The sequence below is a fragment of the Populus trichocarpa genome, chromosome 6 (assembly GCF_000002775.5).
Source record: "Populus trichocarpa isolate Nisqually-1 chromosome 6, P.trichocarpa_v4.1, whole genome shotgun sequence".
In the NCBI taxonomy this organism is placed as follows: domain Eukaryota; kingdom Viridiplantae; phylum Streptophyta; class Magnoliopsida; order Malpighiales; family Salicaceae; genus Populus; species Populus trichocarpa.
The window spans coordinates 9,914,490-9,930,177 of record NC_037290.2 but is presented as its reverse complement, the minus strand read 5'-3'; the positions used below and the strand labels follow the sequence as shown (position 1 = coordinate 9,930,177).

The following is a 15,688-nucleotide window of genomic DNA, read 5'->3' as shown; positions in this document are numbered from 1 at the left end:
GAAAAAAAAACAAGGACCAAGTAAAATTACCTGTTTCCTATGCTAGATCGAACTTTCTTGGATGCTTTAAAAGCATAGAACTTGCTTGGATGCTTTAAAAGTGTTCTTTTGCCTCACGGTGTTCCCAAGCTTCTCAGTCACAACCCATTCATTGACACAGTTTGCTTCTAGGAGTCCTATAATTGCTGCTTTAGTTCTACGTAGGGACATTACATTTTCAAACAGGATCCAGAAGACGAGCAGATGAAGTGACCTGCTCCATTGTAGAGATTGTAGCTGTAGACTACCCGTCAATGTCAATAAAAAGAAAAAGAAAAATGAAGGTGAAAACTTATGATTGCTGTAATTAGGTTGGATTGGAGTGCAGGCTGCGTTTAGAATGGTAATGGTGGCTGGAATGTAAATAGCTATAGGCATTGTGAGTTTATTTCTGGAACCAAGACACTTGCAGGTATAACCGCGCAGTAAAAGAAGAAAGTGACTCAGTGTGCTACTATCTTCTTCACAAAGAAGAAAGTATAGATGATCTCTTGGAAAGAATCATTCATTGTAATTAACTCCGCATAGGATTATCTCTTTGGTCATCTTCCTGAACAGATTAGCCGGGCCACATGGCCGGCGGGGTTGCTGGTAACGATATGCCTTCAGTGTACTAGGAAGTTCATTTCTCACCTGCTAGGTCATGTCTTCCACTGTGGTTCGATATTTATCCACCTGCATCATTTATGGCCTGGATCGCCATGAACCAGTTAATAATTTTTTTGGTTTTCTTGAAGTTTAACTTTATCTTATCAATATAAACACTATCTTTATTATTATTACTGTTATTATTTATGATATCATTATTAATATTTTTATTATCAAAATAAAAATTATAAATTAGTAAAGGATGTCAATCCACATTTATCTCATAAAAAATAAAATGATTAAAATCTTCACAATATTCATATTAAATAAAAAGCTGTTTTTTTTATTCACGTATCTTAAACAAGTTTTCAAAACTAGCTATGAATTTGTGATTATTTTTCTGTATTAAAATTTCAGAACCAACTAAACATGTCATTAATAAGAGAATAATTTTTAAAAAAATTTAAAATTTCAATATCATAATTTGAGAGGTTAAGATTGAGATAGAGTGTATTTTAACGCATAAATTGCATAAAATAATGTTTAATTATAATTAAAATATCCTTTTATTCTTCAAATCAATAAAGCTTGATTAACTACTATACTAAAAAAGTTGGGATTTCCTCACCTTCTTCATCGTTCGTTCATATAAATAGTAAATGAAAGTGAATTTTTTCATTTTTTTTCATTTGATTGAATGTTTTTTGATATTTTCTTTTAATTTTATACTTCAATAATTTTTAATTTTAAATTGGTTGTCATAATTTGTTTCGCTTTGTTTTCTATAAGATTATCATAATTTTAAACAAAAGTCCTGACATTTGGTTAGTACTGAATTTTACAAGTATCTATTTTTGTTATGATATTATTAAATAAAAAATAGTTTAAAAAATAAAGTTTTTAAACCTAATGGAGTTCATAATCCAGGTTTCACGTTTGGCTTGTTAAGTTACAAAACTTGAATCGATTTAATATATTTTGATCTCAATATTAAACAAAAAGATGTCATTCTAATTTTTCTTTTAAAAAAAACAAACCACACTTTAACTGGTCATCTGGTTTGCTTTTGGAGACCCACTAAGGCAATTGAATCATGTAGGAGTATCTCTCATGCATGTTAATTTTAAACATGGGTTAAGAAAGGAGTTGGGTTGAGAGATTTTAATGTTGACCTATTGGGTCGGGTTTAATAACAATGCCAATCAATTTTTTTTTAATTCCATCTTCCAATATTTTTCTTTCAATTGAATACTTTTTGTCCTTTTTTTCTTCTGATTTCATCATTCAACATCTGATTGATTTTAAATCTGTCTTTGTAATTTGTTTTGGCTTATGAGATTATCATAGTCTTAAACAAACATCTCGACATTTAGTTGATGCTCAATTTTGTGAGTGTTTATTTTTGTTATCATGTCATTAAATGAAAAATTGTTAAACCTAATAGAGCCCATGATCTAGGTTGCGTGTTGAGTCGTGAAACCCTGATCAATCTTAAATGATGTTATCTCAATATTAAGAAAAGATGTAATCTTTTAGTTTTTTTATTAAAGTCAAACTACACGTTTTACCAGTTATCCGAACTGTCTTTGAATTTGTCAAGTCAACTAGTCATATCGGGACAATTTTCATGCATGTTAACTTTAAACCTGGACTAGGAAAGAAGTCAAATAAGGAGAATTCAAGTTTGATCTGCTGGATTAAGATTAAAAATAATAAAAAATAATTCTTACCATCTGAACAATTTTTTACATTAAAAAAATATATTTCTGACCTATAATCGTAGCGTAGACCAAGAAACTAGTCATGTATCTAGTTAGAGGATATTGTTTATTTTTTAAGCCCATTAATTGGAAAACACTTCTTCTCCCACCCCTTTCTTCCCTGATATTCTCTCTCTTTCCCCTTATTTTTTTGGAACATATATTTTTTAAAATCTTTAATCAATTTAATTTTTGTTTGAATATTGTTTTTTTTGGTATGGAAAAGAAAAGGTTGCGGAGGATTTATCACCTTGATTTCATCATTGTATGTCGGAGAAATGAAAAACTATGTATAATTAAATTTGAAGATATTCAATTTAGTTTTTTAATATTTAGTAAAATTAATTTTCTCTAAGCTAACGTTTCTAGTATAGAATAAAAAAAATTAAAGTTGTTCTGAAAATTGAGAGATTAATTTTTTTTGTTGCACTTGCGGTGTTATTGTCTTTTTGATTTAAATACTTCAACTTAAAAAGATAACATACTAACATAGTATCTTTTTAATATGAGATAAAAAAACCATTTTGTAATTTAAACTTCATTATTTATAACATGTGTAGTCTATATTCATATAAATTATTTCTTAATTTTTTCATATAAAATATTAAAACTTCAAATTTTGTTTTTAATTTTTTCGGATTGATTCAGGTTGACCCGTGTAACCCAGGACCTGAGTCCTTGGTCGGGTCAACCCTCAGGTTGGGTCTGATAACTATGCACCTAACCTAATTTTTATTTAGTTAGGTGGAATACGCGTCATTTGACCAATTTTTATATATATGAAAAAAAATACTAGACGACGCATCATTTTTTACCACCTAAAAGTCAGAGTTCTAACTTTTTAAACTAAAAAAACCCTATTTTTAACCATTTGTTTTACCTGAAAATATCTAATAAACACCATAAAGACCTCAATAAACTTATTATGGCCTTAAATTGTCAAGAAATCAGTCAAAAAAAAAAATCAACCCCAGTTTAAAAAACTTCATAAGCCTCGATCTATTTTTTTTGGAAAATAAAGGTAAAAAAACATCATGATAGAATTCCTCTTATTAAAAGAAATCGGTTGATAGCAAAATTGAATTTTTTTTTTTTGTAAAATTCATCTCTCACATCTCAAACAAAGAGATTAAATAATAAATATAAAAACTAAAATTTCAAAAACTAAAAAGATTGCAAAACAAATTCAAAGGAAAGTTGGTGGAGCAAAGAGAACATTTTCATACCAATGTGTATTTGCCCTCTTGGTTTGTGTTTTCTATTTTGGTCATGTGTTTTTTAAAATTATATTTATTTAATAAATTAAAAGAAATCGGTGCTAACATGACCATAAAAAAATGCAATTGAAAATAAAAAAAAATGATATTTAAAAAAAAAATCAATATTGAAACTCGAAGTGAACTGTGAGACAATGCATAATGCACATGCACTATAAAAAAAAAGACCACGCCTTTTAATGTTTTTTTAAAATTATAATAATATATAAATTAAATTCTAATGTTGCTATATACATATATTTGTTATAAATGAAATTTTAATACTCCTAAATATAATTTTTTCCAATTTTATTTAACATTTCTTTGTTTTATATTGTAATAAAAATGTTAACAGTATCACGATTGAATATAACAAATACATACATATTACATGCACATATATAATTTTATTACGATGAATAAATGAATATATAACCAACGGCGTGTCGGGGTCAATTTTGGTTTCTTTTTTATTTTTTCGTTGCTATCAATTTCTCAAAAACTGTAGCCACGGATCAAGCTATAATATATATATATATATATATATATATATATATATATATATATATATATATATATATATATATTGTTTTATGTTTAAATCCTATTTTTAAAGATATTTGGAGTGTGGGACAAAAACGCAAGCCTGCTTTTTATTTATTTCTTCTCGTCTTGGCTTTTTATTTTCTAATTCTATTTTCATTAATAAAATTTGACAGAGATCGTTTAAAAACAAAATAATACTTCAATTCTTTAGAAAACTAAAGTCAGAAATGAAAAAAAATAGAAAGCTCTGTTTAAATATAATATTTCTATATCCAAAAAAAAAACTAGTTTTTCAAATTTATAATGAGTTTGAAAAACATATTTTAGAGGTTTTATATAGTTTTCGTTACAAGTTTCTATTGTTTTCTAAATAAAAAAAACATGGATAATAAATTCTTTTGTTTTGTATAAGAGCACCTTTTAACAATACAAAATATTAGTTTTCTTACATTTTCATATTAATTAGTGCATAATTTTATTTTTATTATGGATCTATTTTTGGAGTTAACAATATGATTTCTTATAATAATCCTTAACTTGAATAAAATAAAAATTGTACTCAATTTCTTATTGTAAAAGAAAAAACTAAAAGTAAAAAAGGAATAAAAAATGCTATTAATGAACAAACCCTTGATTTCTAGACCACCCCATCTAAGGTTTGAGTCACAGTTTAGATGGATTAACTAGAATTAATTAAAATAATATTTTTTAAAAAAAAAAACAAGCAATTTTTTTTTTTGGAAAATCAAATTTGATATTGATTTAGTTATGAGTTAACTTTCCGAGTTAACGGTACTAATCAGAGTGAACTCCACGTTAGTTATTTTCTTTACATCAGACCAGGATGAAGTGGTGGGTCAGCTGGCTCTCAAGCTGGGCCACAGAATGAATTTTAATTATATATTTAACCAAATAATATTGGCAGGTATAATAGTTTCCATCATTGAATTGCCATCTCTTTACCATACCAGATTTTGACGACGAAATTGTGGCATACAAGACAAGACTAGACTTGTGAACAGCAGAGCTCCATTCCATGGGCACCTTCTTCTTTTCTTTTTCTTTTTTTTACTTTCGGATTTCTGGAGTATTTATTAATTAGGTAGTTGTTGTATTTTAAAGTATTTTTTATTTAAAAAAATATCAAAAAAATATTTTTTTTATTTTTAAATTTTATTTTTGATACCAGCACACATTGAAACAATTCAAAAATACTTAAATAATTAATTTAAAATAAGTTAAAACCCAATGCTTTAACACTTTTTTTTTTGGATTCGAGGAAACCCCATCCCTCGAAAAACGCACTTTGTGGGCCTAGGTGAGCGAGTAAAACTCCAGCTGTCCCAGGCTCTTATAAAAGATGCACGCCCTGATTCGAACTTGAGACCTGCTATGCAGATCTCAAATTCTTTACTATTACGCTACGCACCCTGGGACCAATGCTTTAACACCCATCACTATAGTTAGCTGCAATTGATGCTAGCATGGGATACAAACATTAAGGTGGGTTCCATCTCCAACATTATAAGGTTTTAAAAAAAGCGCGAAGGTGAACTCTTGATTCACATGCCAAGCCTAGATTTCTTCATTGGAATCCTGCTGGGGAGTGCGGTTCAAATAAAAATTAGGTAAAATTCATGTTTTTTTTGTTTAAAAATAATTATTTTTAATGTTTTTAGATTATTTTGATTTATTGATATTAAAAATAAAATTTTAAAAATAAAAAATATTATTTTAATATATTTATAAATAAAAAATATTTTAAAAATCAATCACTACCCTACTGTCATCAACTTATTATAAAAAAATGGAATAATTGAATTAAAATCCTCGTGTCCTACTTTCAATTATGGTTTCTCCAGGGGGTGAAAAAAGAAAGAAAGAGAAAGGCACCAACTTTGAAAAGGAGGAGTACCCTTTTGTACTTTACTCTTTTCGTGAAGCTGAAGCTTCCTACTAGACGATCGAATTTGCTTGAATGGGATCATGATCTTCTTCTGTCTTTACATGAACAATTCATAATCAATACTTAAAAGATCCAAAACTAAACACCCTTTTCCTTTCCTTTTTTTTATTTATTTGTTGCGTTCTTGAAAATTATATAGTACATTTTAAAAATATTTTTTTAAAAATTTGATTTTTTATAAATATTTTCACTTTAAATTAATTGTTTTTAGCATCGTTTTGATGTGTTATTATAAAAAATAATTTTTTAAGAATAAAAAATATTATTTTGATATGTTTCTTAGTGAAAAATATTTTAAAAAACAACCGCTATCACATTTTCAAACACAGACTTAAGTAGTGTCAAAAAACCATCTCAACCTAAAATCTTAAGCTGTTAGATTAGGTTCCAAGATATGATCTATATTATTTTCTAACAAGGCCCTCCCTCAAATGAAAGTTTTTTGAGCTTGAAACTTGCGCAAGACTGCATTATTTTATGCTTAATTTTTATTAAATAAATGAGGATATCGAGATTTGAATTCCTGATCGCTTAGTTATCAAGATTATGATATCATGTCAAAGAATTGTCCCAACTTTATAGCTTAAAATATTAAATAAAATTATAAAATATAATTTATAAAACAAGAAATTATGGATCCAAACGTTCAACTGCGTAGCATGGTCGATCCTGTTCTCACTTTGATGCCTTCACCATGCCTTCAGCAACGATTAAAAAAGAAGAGAAACTCTGGTCTGGACATGTGATGTGAATGGACTTGGTCAACACAACACCTTTTTTTTTTTTTTTTTTTAAGTGGTTGTTTGGGCATTAGGCAAGGGCTACGTATATATAATATATAATATAATGTATTCCTCTCCTCCAGCTAGACCACACTGGGTCCTTTTCTCCCTCCCTCCTCATGCACTGGTAAAGCAAAGTGATAAATATATTATTAATTAATGTAGCAGTGGCAAAAGTTTTGGTGCAGAACATGTGATTAGGCGAATGCCGGAAGTCCAATCCCTAGCTAGATGGTTTTTGATTCAAGCAACATCTACTTTCCAATGAAGGTCTCAATTGTGTTTGGCAGTGTGGTTACAAGTGCTTTTTAAATAACTTTTCGTACTAAAATACTTATCAATGATATTTTTTTATTTTTTAAAAATTATTTTTGATATCAGCACATCAAAACGATCCAAAACATACAAATCATATTAAATTTTAGTAAAAACAAAAAAAAATTTAAATTTTTTAGGAATGTAGCCGCAGCCGTGTTCCCAAACATTGATGGAGGTGAAGTTGCCTGCCTGCGTCCATCTGTTTTTCAATGAAGGTGCCACTATCCACGGATCTGGCACGGCTGACTCTACATGGTAGAGAACTACTAGTTCTGATGATCCAAGCCATGCGGATAACCATCTATAATTATTTGTCTGTGGAGTATTTAAGAGTGTGATAGTTATTATTTTTTAAAATATTTTTTATTTTAAAATATTTTAAAATAATAATTTTATATTTTTTAATAATTGATATTAACAAATCAAAATAATTTAAAAATATATATACAAAAATTTTGATCAATTTCTATTTAGACCGTAATACCAGGCATATCCTAAATCAAATTAATCCTTTTTTTTTCACAACCAGCAAATCAATAATGCCTTCTAATTACACTATATAGATTAGTGAGCTGATCATGTCACTTTTTTTTTTAATTTTTTTTACCATATGTTTATTTGATGCCATATTTCCTGACGAGCTAAATTTGGAGATCCAAAGACTTTGGATGTGCTGCTGAAATTTGAACCGAAATGTGTATACAGGAGACTTGGAAGTCAATAGTATTTGACTAGCAAGCCATGAGGGGGATGAGTGGTTGGTTGCTGAACAAAATTAGTTGGATTTTACTCATATTTTATTGGCCCTAATTAATATCCTAACACCTACATATTTTAAGACTCACTGGTCAGAAAACAAAACGCACATTTTAATTTTCCCTCCCTCCCTTAAAAAGAAAAAGAAAAAGAAAAAGAAAAAAGAAAAAAGAAAAAGAAAAAAACCCCTCAAGATTTCCCCGTCTACTCTTTAAATAAAAAACCATCCCTGCCTTCCCTTCCGCCCTCCTATCTCTCCAAGATCAAATCCAAACAACACACGTCTCTCTTCTGTTGCTTTATCATCAACCTAACCCAAACCGCCACTCCTCTTCTCTTGTATAACTGACCATTCTCACCACTCTCTCTTTTCCTTTTCGTTTATTGATTTGGTATAATTTCCCATCTATTATATCTTAATGGTCGCTGGTGGGGCCCACCTGGAAGATGGAGACAGGCACCCTTCGTCGGCCTCTAGAAGAGGAGGAGGAGGAGGAGGAGGAGGAGGAGGAGCCACCACGGGCTCCTGGGTGTCTGGCCAATCGGTGTCAACTAGCGGCAGCGTGGGGTCTCCATCCAGCAGGAGCGAGCATGCCATGGCCACTCCCGCTAGTGACAGCACTTTCTTAAGGTTGAACCATCTCGACATTCACGCCGATGATGCCGCCACTCAAGATGCCGCCGCGTCAGTCTCCTCCTCCTCCTCCTTATTACTATTAATTCTGTTTGATTAATCATGCTGATGTTTCATTCATTCATGGAGATATAAATTCACGAGAGGGGTTTTTCGCTTGAGGGTTCATGTATCCTGTTGGAATTCTTATTATGTGAGATGTTGTGAATTTGGTATTTGTTGTTGCTATTGTATGCCATTGCATAATTAATTTTGTGCCTCAATTTAGGATAGTCTCGAATCGTGATGTGAATTTGAGCTGGTAGCTAGCTAGCTAACATGCTTGGATGTTTTTTAATCGTCCATCATTGAGTTTATTGAAGCTCGTGTGTACATGAACAGTAATAAGAAGAAAAAGAGAGGTCAACGGGCTGTTGGAGCTGATAAGAGTGGTAGAGGACTTCGTCAATTTAGCATCAAAGGTATTTCATTCATCTCTTTTCCCCTCTTGAGAAATCATTTGCAAAGTAGTACTTGTCTACTCTTGTTTTGCTAGCGATACACGAGTTTTCTCTGCCTGACTGACTTCATGGTTCTACACTGTTTCACTTGTGTCCAGTTTGTGAAAAGGTGGAATCCAAAGGAACAACTACTTACAACGAGGTCTGTTTCTTTTCTTTTTGCTTATTCTTATATATAGATGACCTACTTGTAGCACTGTTAATTCCCTTACATCAAGCTGTGAAAATGTTTCACATGGTGTTGGCGATTGTTCTTCTTATAGTATTGCGAGAAATGATTAGCATGCATATGCTGCCCGGTTCCCAGTAGCACAGAAGTAGGTTGTTCTTAGCATATAAAATGGGATGAGAACTTCGTCATTCTTAACTATGGTTACTGAATGCCTGATTTATTTATATAAAAGCGACCGTCCAGAGGTTAATCTTACCATTTAATAGCATTAGCTAGATATCATTTGAAGTATTTTGGTGCTTCCGCATTATCCTAAATGCTGTTCTATTGAAGTTTTAGTATGTTGCTTTCTCTAGATACTCTGGTGCTTTCATGCATCCTTTTATGGTTATCAGGTAAAGGCATCTCTTTGTCGAGGTTAGTTGGGAGCGTAGGTTTTAAAATCAGAGGCAATACCACTAGATGGTGGTAGGGTCTCAGCTCATTGATTTCAGATCCCCAGAAACATATTTGTTTTGTATTGGAGCTGCCAGATCAGGCCTTACTTGATTCTTGACTGAGAATAAATATTTAAACTACTCAATTGATACTTAATGTTAGTGGCATTTAATAGTAATCAAGTGGTTATAAGGTTTGCTTGGTCTATTGAACAAGATGTAGCAGAGAGAAGTTGTTTTTTTTTTGTCAGATTTGTTGGCAATACACGGCAATCTATATCAAACACCATTTCAGGGGTTGATGATTGCATAGTTTTTGGGGGCGGCTAGGCACTCCACCACTTTTTCTTTGGTTGTTGATAGGAGGGATGGAAAGATAGATGGGTGTGCGTTTCAATTTAGCAGGCCATAAAGGACTATCTGGAGACACTGAAAGATTGTTTCTCGTTTTCACTTCCATGCTGAATTTCATACCTTTAAGCTGTTAAAATGTGTTGATAATCTTCCATGTAGACAAATTGGATGGTAATGAATTGACCTTCCAGATGATCAGTCAGGAACAGTTATATCTTGGCACTATTCTTGTAGATCTTTATGCAACAGTTGGATGCTTTCTAGGTGATCTGTCCCGTGAACAAGCAAACATTTTTTTGATTAGGAATTTGTTTTTATCTCCTTTGATTTCATTTGCTTGCCCTATTAAAGTTTCTGGGACATCTTTAAGTTCTAATGCTTTGTGTACCAGAATTAATGCTTTTTCTTGTCTTCGTATTTATATTTATATAATTATCATAATTTTCTGTACCTATTTCTTAGAGTTTGAAGTAATTCTCAGGTAGCAGATGAACTTGTCGCAGAGTTTGCTGACCCTAGCAATAGTGTTTCTACCCCAGATCAGGTTATCTATTTTGTCAACTGAAATTAGTCTTTTTTTTGTATTTATCTTTTATCTTAAAGGCAAACTTAAAACTTGACCCTGTGGATCCATTTTCTTTTATCTTATTAATTTCATTTTGCAGCAACAATATGACGAGAAAAACATACGGCGGAGGGTATATGATGCTCTGAATGTACTCATGGCATTAGATATTATATCTAAGGATAAAAAGGAAATACAGTGGAAAGGTCTTCCCCGAACTAGCCTAAGTGATATTGAAGAATTGAAGGTATGTGCTTGCCTTGTGTATCAAGAGAAATGACTTTTGACTTTTGTGATCTAACATAATCTTTTCCAACTTGAATATGACCAGGTTGAGCGTCTTGGATTGAGAAATAGGATCGAAAAGAAAGCTGCCTATTTGCAAGAACTGGAGGAACAAGTGAGAATGGCTATTTAAACACTCTTATGGTTTGAATTTGAAGCTAGATACATGCACTTAGGAAGTTTCATGTTTCCTATAGATGTAACTCATTGGCCCTTGTTACTCACTTGTTATCTTGTTCAATCAAGTTTGTAGGTCTTCAGAACCTGATACAGCGAAATGAACAACTGTACAGCTCAGGAAATGCTCCTAGTGGTGGTGTGTCGTTGCCTTTTATTCTGGTGCAGGTAAAACTTTTCCTCAATTTATTTTGCATGCAGGGCCATAAACTAGTTTAATTTTAAAAGTCTTGGACTTGCAACCAAAAGGATGTAGCTTCATGGTTTTAGAGCAGCTGCCCTGTGCAGAATTGCTGTATTCAAAATTCTCTAGTTTGGTGAGACCATAATTAAGAAATAATTTTTTGGATTTCTTAGTTAAAGGACTTATTAACATTTACTTTTGATGAGTTTGTCAAATCCGTAGAATGGTTTCTTTTTCAGCTGCTATTCTGTTAATCTGATTTGTTTGCACTGCAGTCACCAGTTGCTTTGTTTCACTTAAGAATTTTAGTTTATGCATTGCATATTGCAGTCAGCAGACACAGTACTCAGCAATTGTTTACCTTCATCATTTAGCCAAAATTTTGATTATTAGGTGTGTCTATTGGCATGAACCCCAACATGCTTTTATTTTCACCTGGAGAACAAAAATGTACTTCCCTAACTGATACTTTCTACGTCTCTGCCATGCAAAATGGTGTTATGAAAAGATCCTTGATCTTTAGTCTTGCAACCAAGTATTTAATGTCCTGATTCATTGGTGTGATAGTGAATTCATAGGATATTATGGACAACATAAATCATATTTCCAAAATTTCCAATGTTTTACAAATCCACTCATCAATCAAAAGTACATTATCTAGTTTACTTTGTGTATTCAGTTTCATTTGTGAGATCAATAGGTTCCTGTTTTTGCACTCTTGTTTGGGAGATCTATAGGTGAGAGACATTATTGAGTTGGAGAATGCATTTGTTGCTGCACTTGTGCTTACCTTCTATTTCTTGTGTATCCCTTCATTTTCTTGTGTTTCATATGCATACAGATCTGATAGATAGGATAGGTTGGGATAATGAGTGAACACAAGTTTTCTGTAGCTGGATATAAGCTATATAGGGTTAAATTGGCATTTACTTTTAGGTGGTTGCAAATAGATCAGACTAGGCTTGATGGAGGCAGGGTATTTATTTGCATGCTTGCATGTCAGAAGAGCACACACATATATAATTATTTGAGAAATCCACTCTGAATATCGTAGTAACTGACTGGATGTGGAGGAGGATGGTGGAAGGAAGAGACTTTAAATTTGTATGTTGAGAAGATTGCGAAATGCCACTCCCACATTGAATAGGAAGAGGGAGGTAACCTCTGCAATCTATGAATAACTGGCAATTAAAGGTTTTAGAGTATGGAAGGTTTTTACGGATTTATGGTTTGACAATTATGAAGATTTGTGCTGTAATTCTAGTCTCAGGTGGAGAGAAGGTGTAGAAAATGATCCATTTTTGCACGTTTTGCTTAAGAAATTTAAGAAAAGCAAAGCCTAACGACAGATAGCCATTGCTTTGATGGTTCAGAATTGTTATTGAGCACTTGAAAATTCATGTCCCATCACCTTCTAGGTCCTTTCCTTTATCCTGTTGCTTTGAAGATTCCCTTGTAGATTTTAGGGTTTGGTCTCAAGTCTTTTCTTGTTCTGCATTAATAGTTGGATGAATGTGGTGAACTAGAGTTTCAAGCAATAGAGAGATCTTATTATTACAATTAACCTGTAAAAACAATAATTATCTGCATATGTACAAGTTCACAATTAAGTTTACTAAAAAATATAATATCTGTAAGTAGGAGCTATATTTACCTATGTGGCTGAAAGTCATAATTTGAGTTTTTAAGGCAAGCTGACCAAGCAGGCTCTGAGATGAGCTTGAGCTGCAGTTGAACTCTTGGAAATTGTAGTCAGCATAGCATAAACAGATCTATAGCATTTTTCTTTGTTGGAAATATTATCTGGAAGTATGCTTATGGTAGGAAATATGTACTTGAATTGTAAATGAATAGGACATTTTGCTATATCTTGTTATTTTCACTTCTGAATATGAAGTCACGTTTGTTTTGTTTTTTTTTTTGTAATGCCTTACTTTTTCTTTTTTGACAATTGGGACCCGTAGACACGCCCTCATGCAACTGTTGAAGTGGAGATATCAGAAGATATGCAGCTGGTTCACTTTGATTTTAATAGGTAAGAATACCCATCAGCTCCTCTACTTTCTCATTCATAAAGCTAGTAACTCGCATACACTTAATATCTGCTGTGGCATGACATAATGAGAGTGTTGAGTTTGCTACACCATATGACTTTGGAATAATTTAGTCGAAGTAAAGCATTGTGGCAGACTGGATTTGAAATCTGCAAAGAAGGCATCAAATTATATATAAGAGATTGGAAGGGGCTCTGGATAAGTGTTTCATTATTCATGCTTAAAAATAAATGCCACTTTCAATTTGCAACTGAGCACTTTTGGACCATGGTTTTCACCTTTTCCCCATAAGTTTAGAGTTCTGCCATTGGTAACACATTTTTTTTTATTGTACTGTATTTGCAGCACTCCTTTCGAGCTCCATGATGATAATTATGTTCTCAAGGCAATGAAATTTTGTGAGAGACCCCAGAGCGATGATATGGCACCCAATCCACCTGCTGATGGAGGTGAAGGTTCTAGCATGTCCAGCATGTATCAACCACAAATCCTTGCTTCCCCAAGTACAAACACCCCAGTTAGGCATCCTACTTCGCCGCCTCTTCCTGGAATCATAAAAGCACGTGTTAAGAATGAGCATTGAGTCATGCAGGATCATCTGAACCATGGGCAATCATGTCAGCTGTGTCTGTATATTGTGTAAAGTAGTTTGCTGTAGATGGTGCCTCCCTATAATTATCCCCATTCACAGTTTGCCCTTGTTAGGAGGAACTGAGATAACAAGCAGATCGGCCCATTTTGCTTTGAGACTTCCATGGAAACACTTGGTTCTATCTGGTTCTCAGCTTTAGATCCATTATTCGTGTCTGTAACTGTTTAACCATTTTTTTTCCAGTTATTTTTTCCCATTGTAGCAAAAATTAAGTTTAGATTGTATTAGGCTACATAGGATTGTCCAGCCTTACTCAGAATGATAGAATGAATTAATTCAATCTTCAAGAATTTGATGTTTCCTTATGTGTTGCATTGCATTTATTTCTTACCTGTTACTATCATTCTGTCATCCAGTTCTTTTCATTTTATTTAATTCAATGGCAAATTTATACCAAAAAAAATAAAACAATGGTTCATATTCAATGGAACAAGAAAGTGATCTCTTTTCTTCTATTTTTATCCGTTGGTAGAAACGCAAACCCTAAAATCTCATGTTTGCAACGGTTCTAGAGACTCGCGCATTGTTTCTTTGTTCTCTCAGCTTCAAATATTTTTGAGTGGACAGCCACAGTTTAAGCTTGCCATGTTCTGTTTGTGTAAGTCGCTTATCTTACTCCCTGCTTTCTTCCCTTTCCTAACCTTCTCCCTGTTTAGGTAAATGTTAAATATTGTTTTCTAAAATATTTTTTATTTAAAAGATATTAAAATAATATATATATATATATATATATTATTTAAAACACTAAAAAAAATCTAATTTAAAACAAAATGTTTTTCAAAATTTATCGAAAGAGTTGCATTGCTAATAAACATGGACAGTGCTGTCATTAAAGTTGGTTTTTTTTTTTTTTTTGTTACAATGGACCTTTCAATTCAAGGGCGCTAATAAACACGCTATGGGAGGATTATTCCCGAATGAGCCACGTGTTTTTTAGAATCACGAAAATAGAAAATTACAGTAACCCTATAGTAAATTTAAAAAAACATTACCATTTTGAGTCAATTCATTTTTTAAATTTGGATAAAAGGAATAAATTTATCCTTATATATAATATATCATAAACAACCAGAATTTACTCTTCACAAAAAAAAAATCCCAAATCAATTTCAAAATCTAATTGATTTATTTTTTCTTCTCTAAGAACACAAAACCTCACAAAAATCAAAATCTAATCTTCAATGTATAATCAATTTGTCTCTAATTTTGGCATGATTCGCTTAGGTTGCTAGTTTTAAATAAATTGTTTTTTTTTTCAAATCCCTAAAAAAATACAAATTAATTTCAAAACTTTTTTTCAAATCTATTAAAGATGAAATTGAGAAAAATCTTTAATTTTATAAATTATTCTAAATAAAATAAAATTGAATAAGGATGAAATCTTAAAGATAACAAATTTTAGGGACTAATTTGATTTTTTTTAAAGCCAACATGAAAATCAAGTAAGAAAGAGGGCGCACCAAACCGATAACAATTATGTCATACATACCAATTGTTACATGGAGGAAATGCTAAGAATCTTTCAATGGAGTCATGGAAGCAAGGTTCTGGCTATCTGACGATGCCGCACACGCTATTTGAACTTGGCAAACAATGTTTATGCGCTTCTAGTCTTTTTTATTTTACTAATTTATAGAATTACTGTCCTGCTTTTAATGACATC

General features: G+C 31.9%; 1 protein-coding gene across 1 annotated transcript; it reads left to right on the top strand.

Annotated features, from left to right (window-relative positions):
* The first annotated feature begins 8,161 nt into the window (after positions 1-8,161).
* Positions 8,162-14,324, top strand: LOC18100155 (transcription factor-like protein DPB). The gene is made up of 9 exons (XM_006381348.3): positions 8,162-8,696; positions 9,027-9,106; positions 9,244-9,287; positions 10,590-10,652; positions 10,774-10,920; positions 11,005-11,073; positions 11,205-11,303; positions 13,284-13,354; positions 13,719-14,324. The coding sequence occupies exons 1-9, from the start codon at positions 8,431-8,433 to the stop codon at positions 13,954-13,956; spliced, it is 1,077 nt and encodes a 358-aa protein (XP_006381410.2). The 5' UTR covers positions 8,162-8,430; the 3' UTR covers positions 13,957-14,324.
* Positions 14,325-15,688: the final 1,364 nt, after the last annotated feature.

Coding starts and splice junctions, on each gene's coding strand:
- LOC18100155 (XM_006381348.3), top strand. CDS start 8,431: ATGGTCGCTGGTGGGGCCCACCTGGAAGATGGAGACAGGCACCCTTCG. Junction 8,697..9,026: donor GCCACTCAAGATGCCGCCGC/GTCAGTCTCCTC, acceptor GTACATGAACAG/TAATAAGAAGAAAAAGAGAG. Junction 9,107..9,243: donor TCGTCAATTTAGCATCAAAG/GTATTTCATTCA, acceptor ACTTGTGTCCAG/TTTGTGAAAAGGTGGAATCC.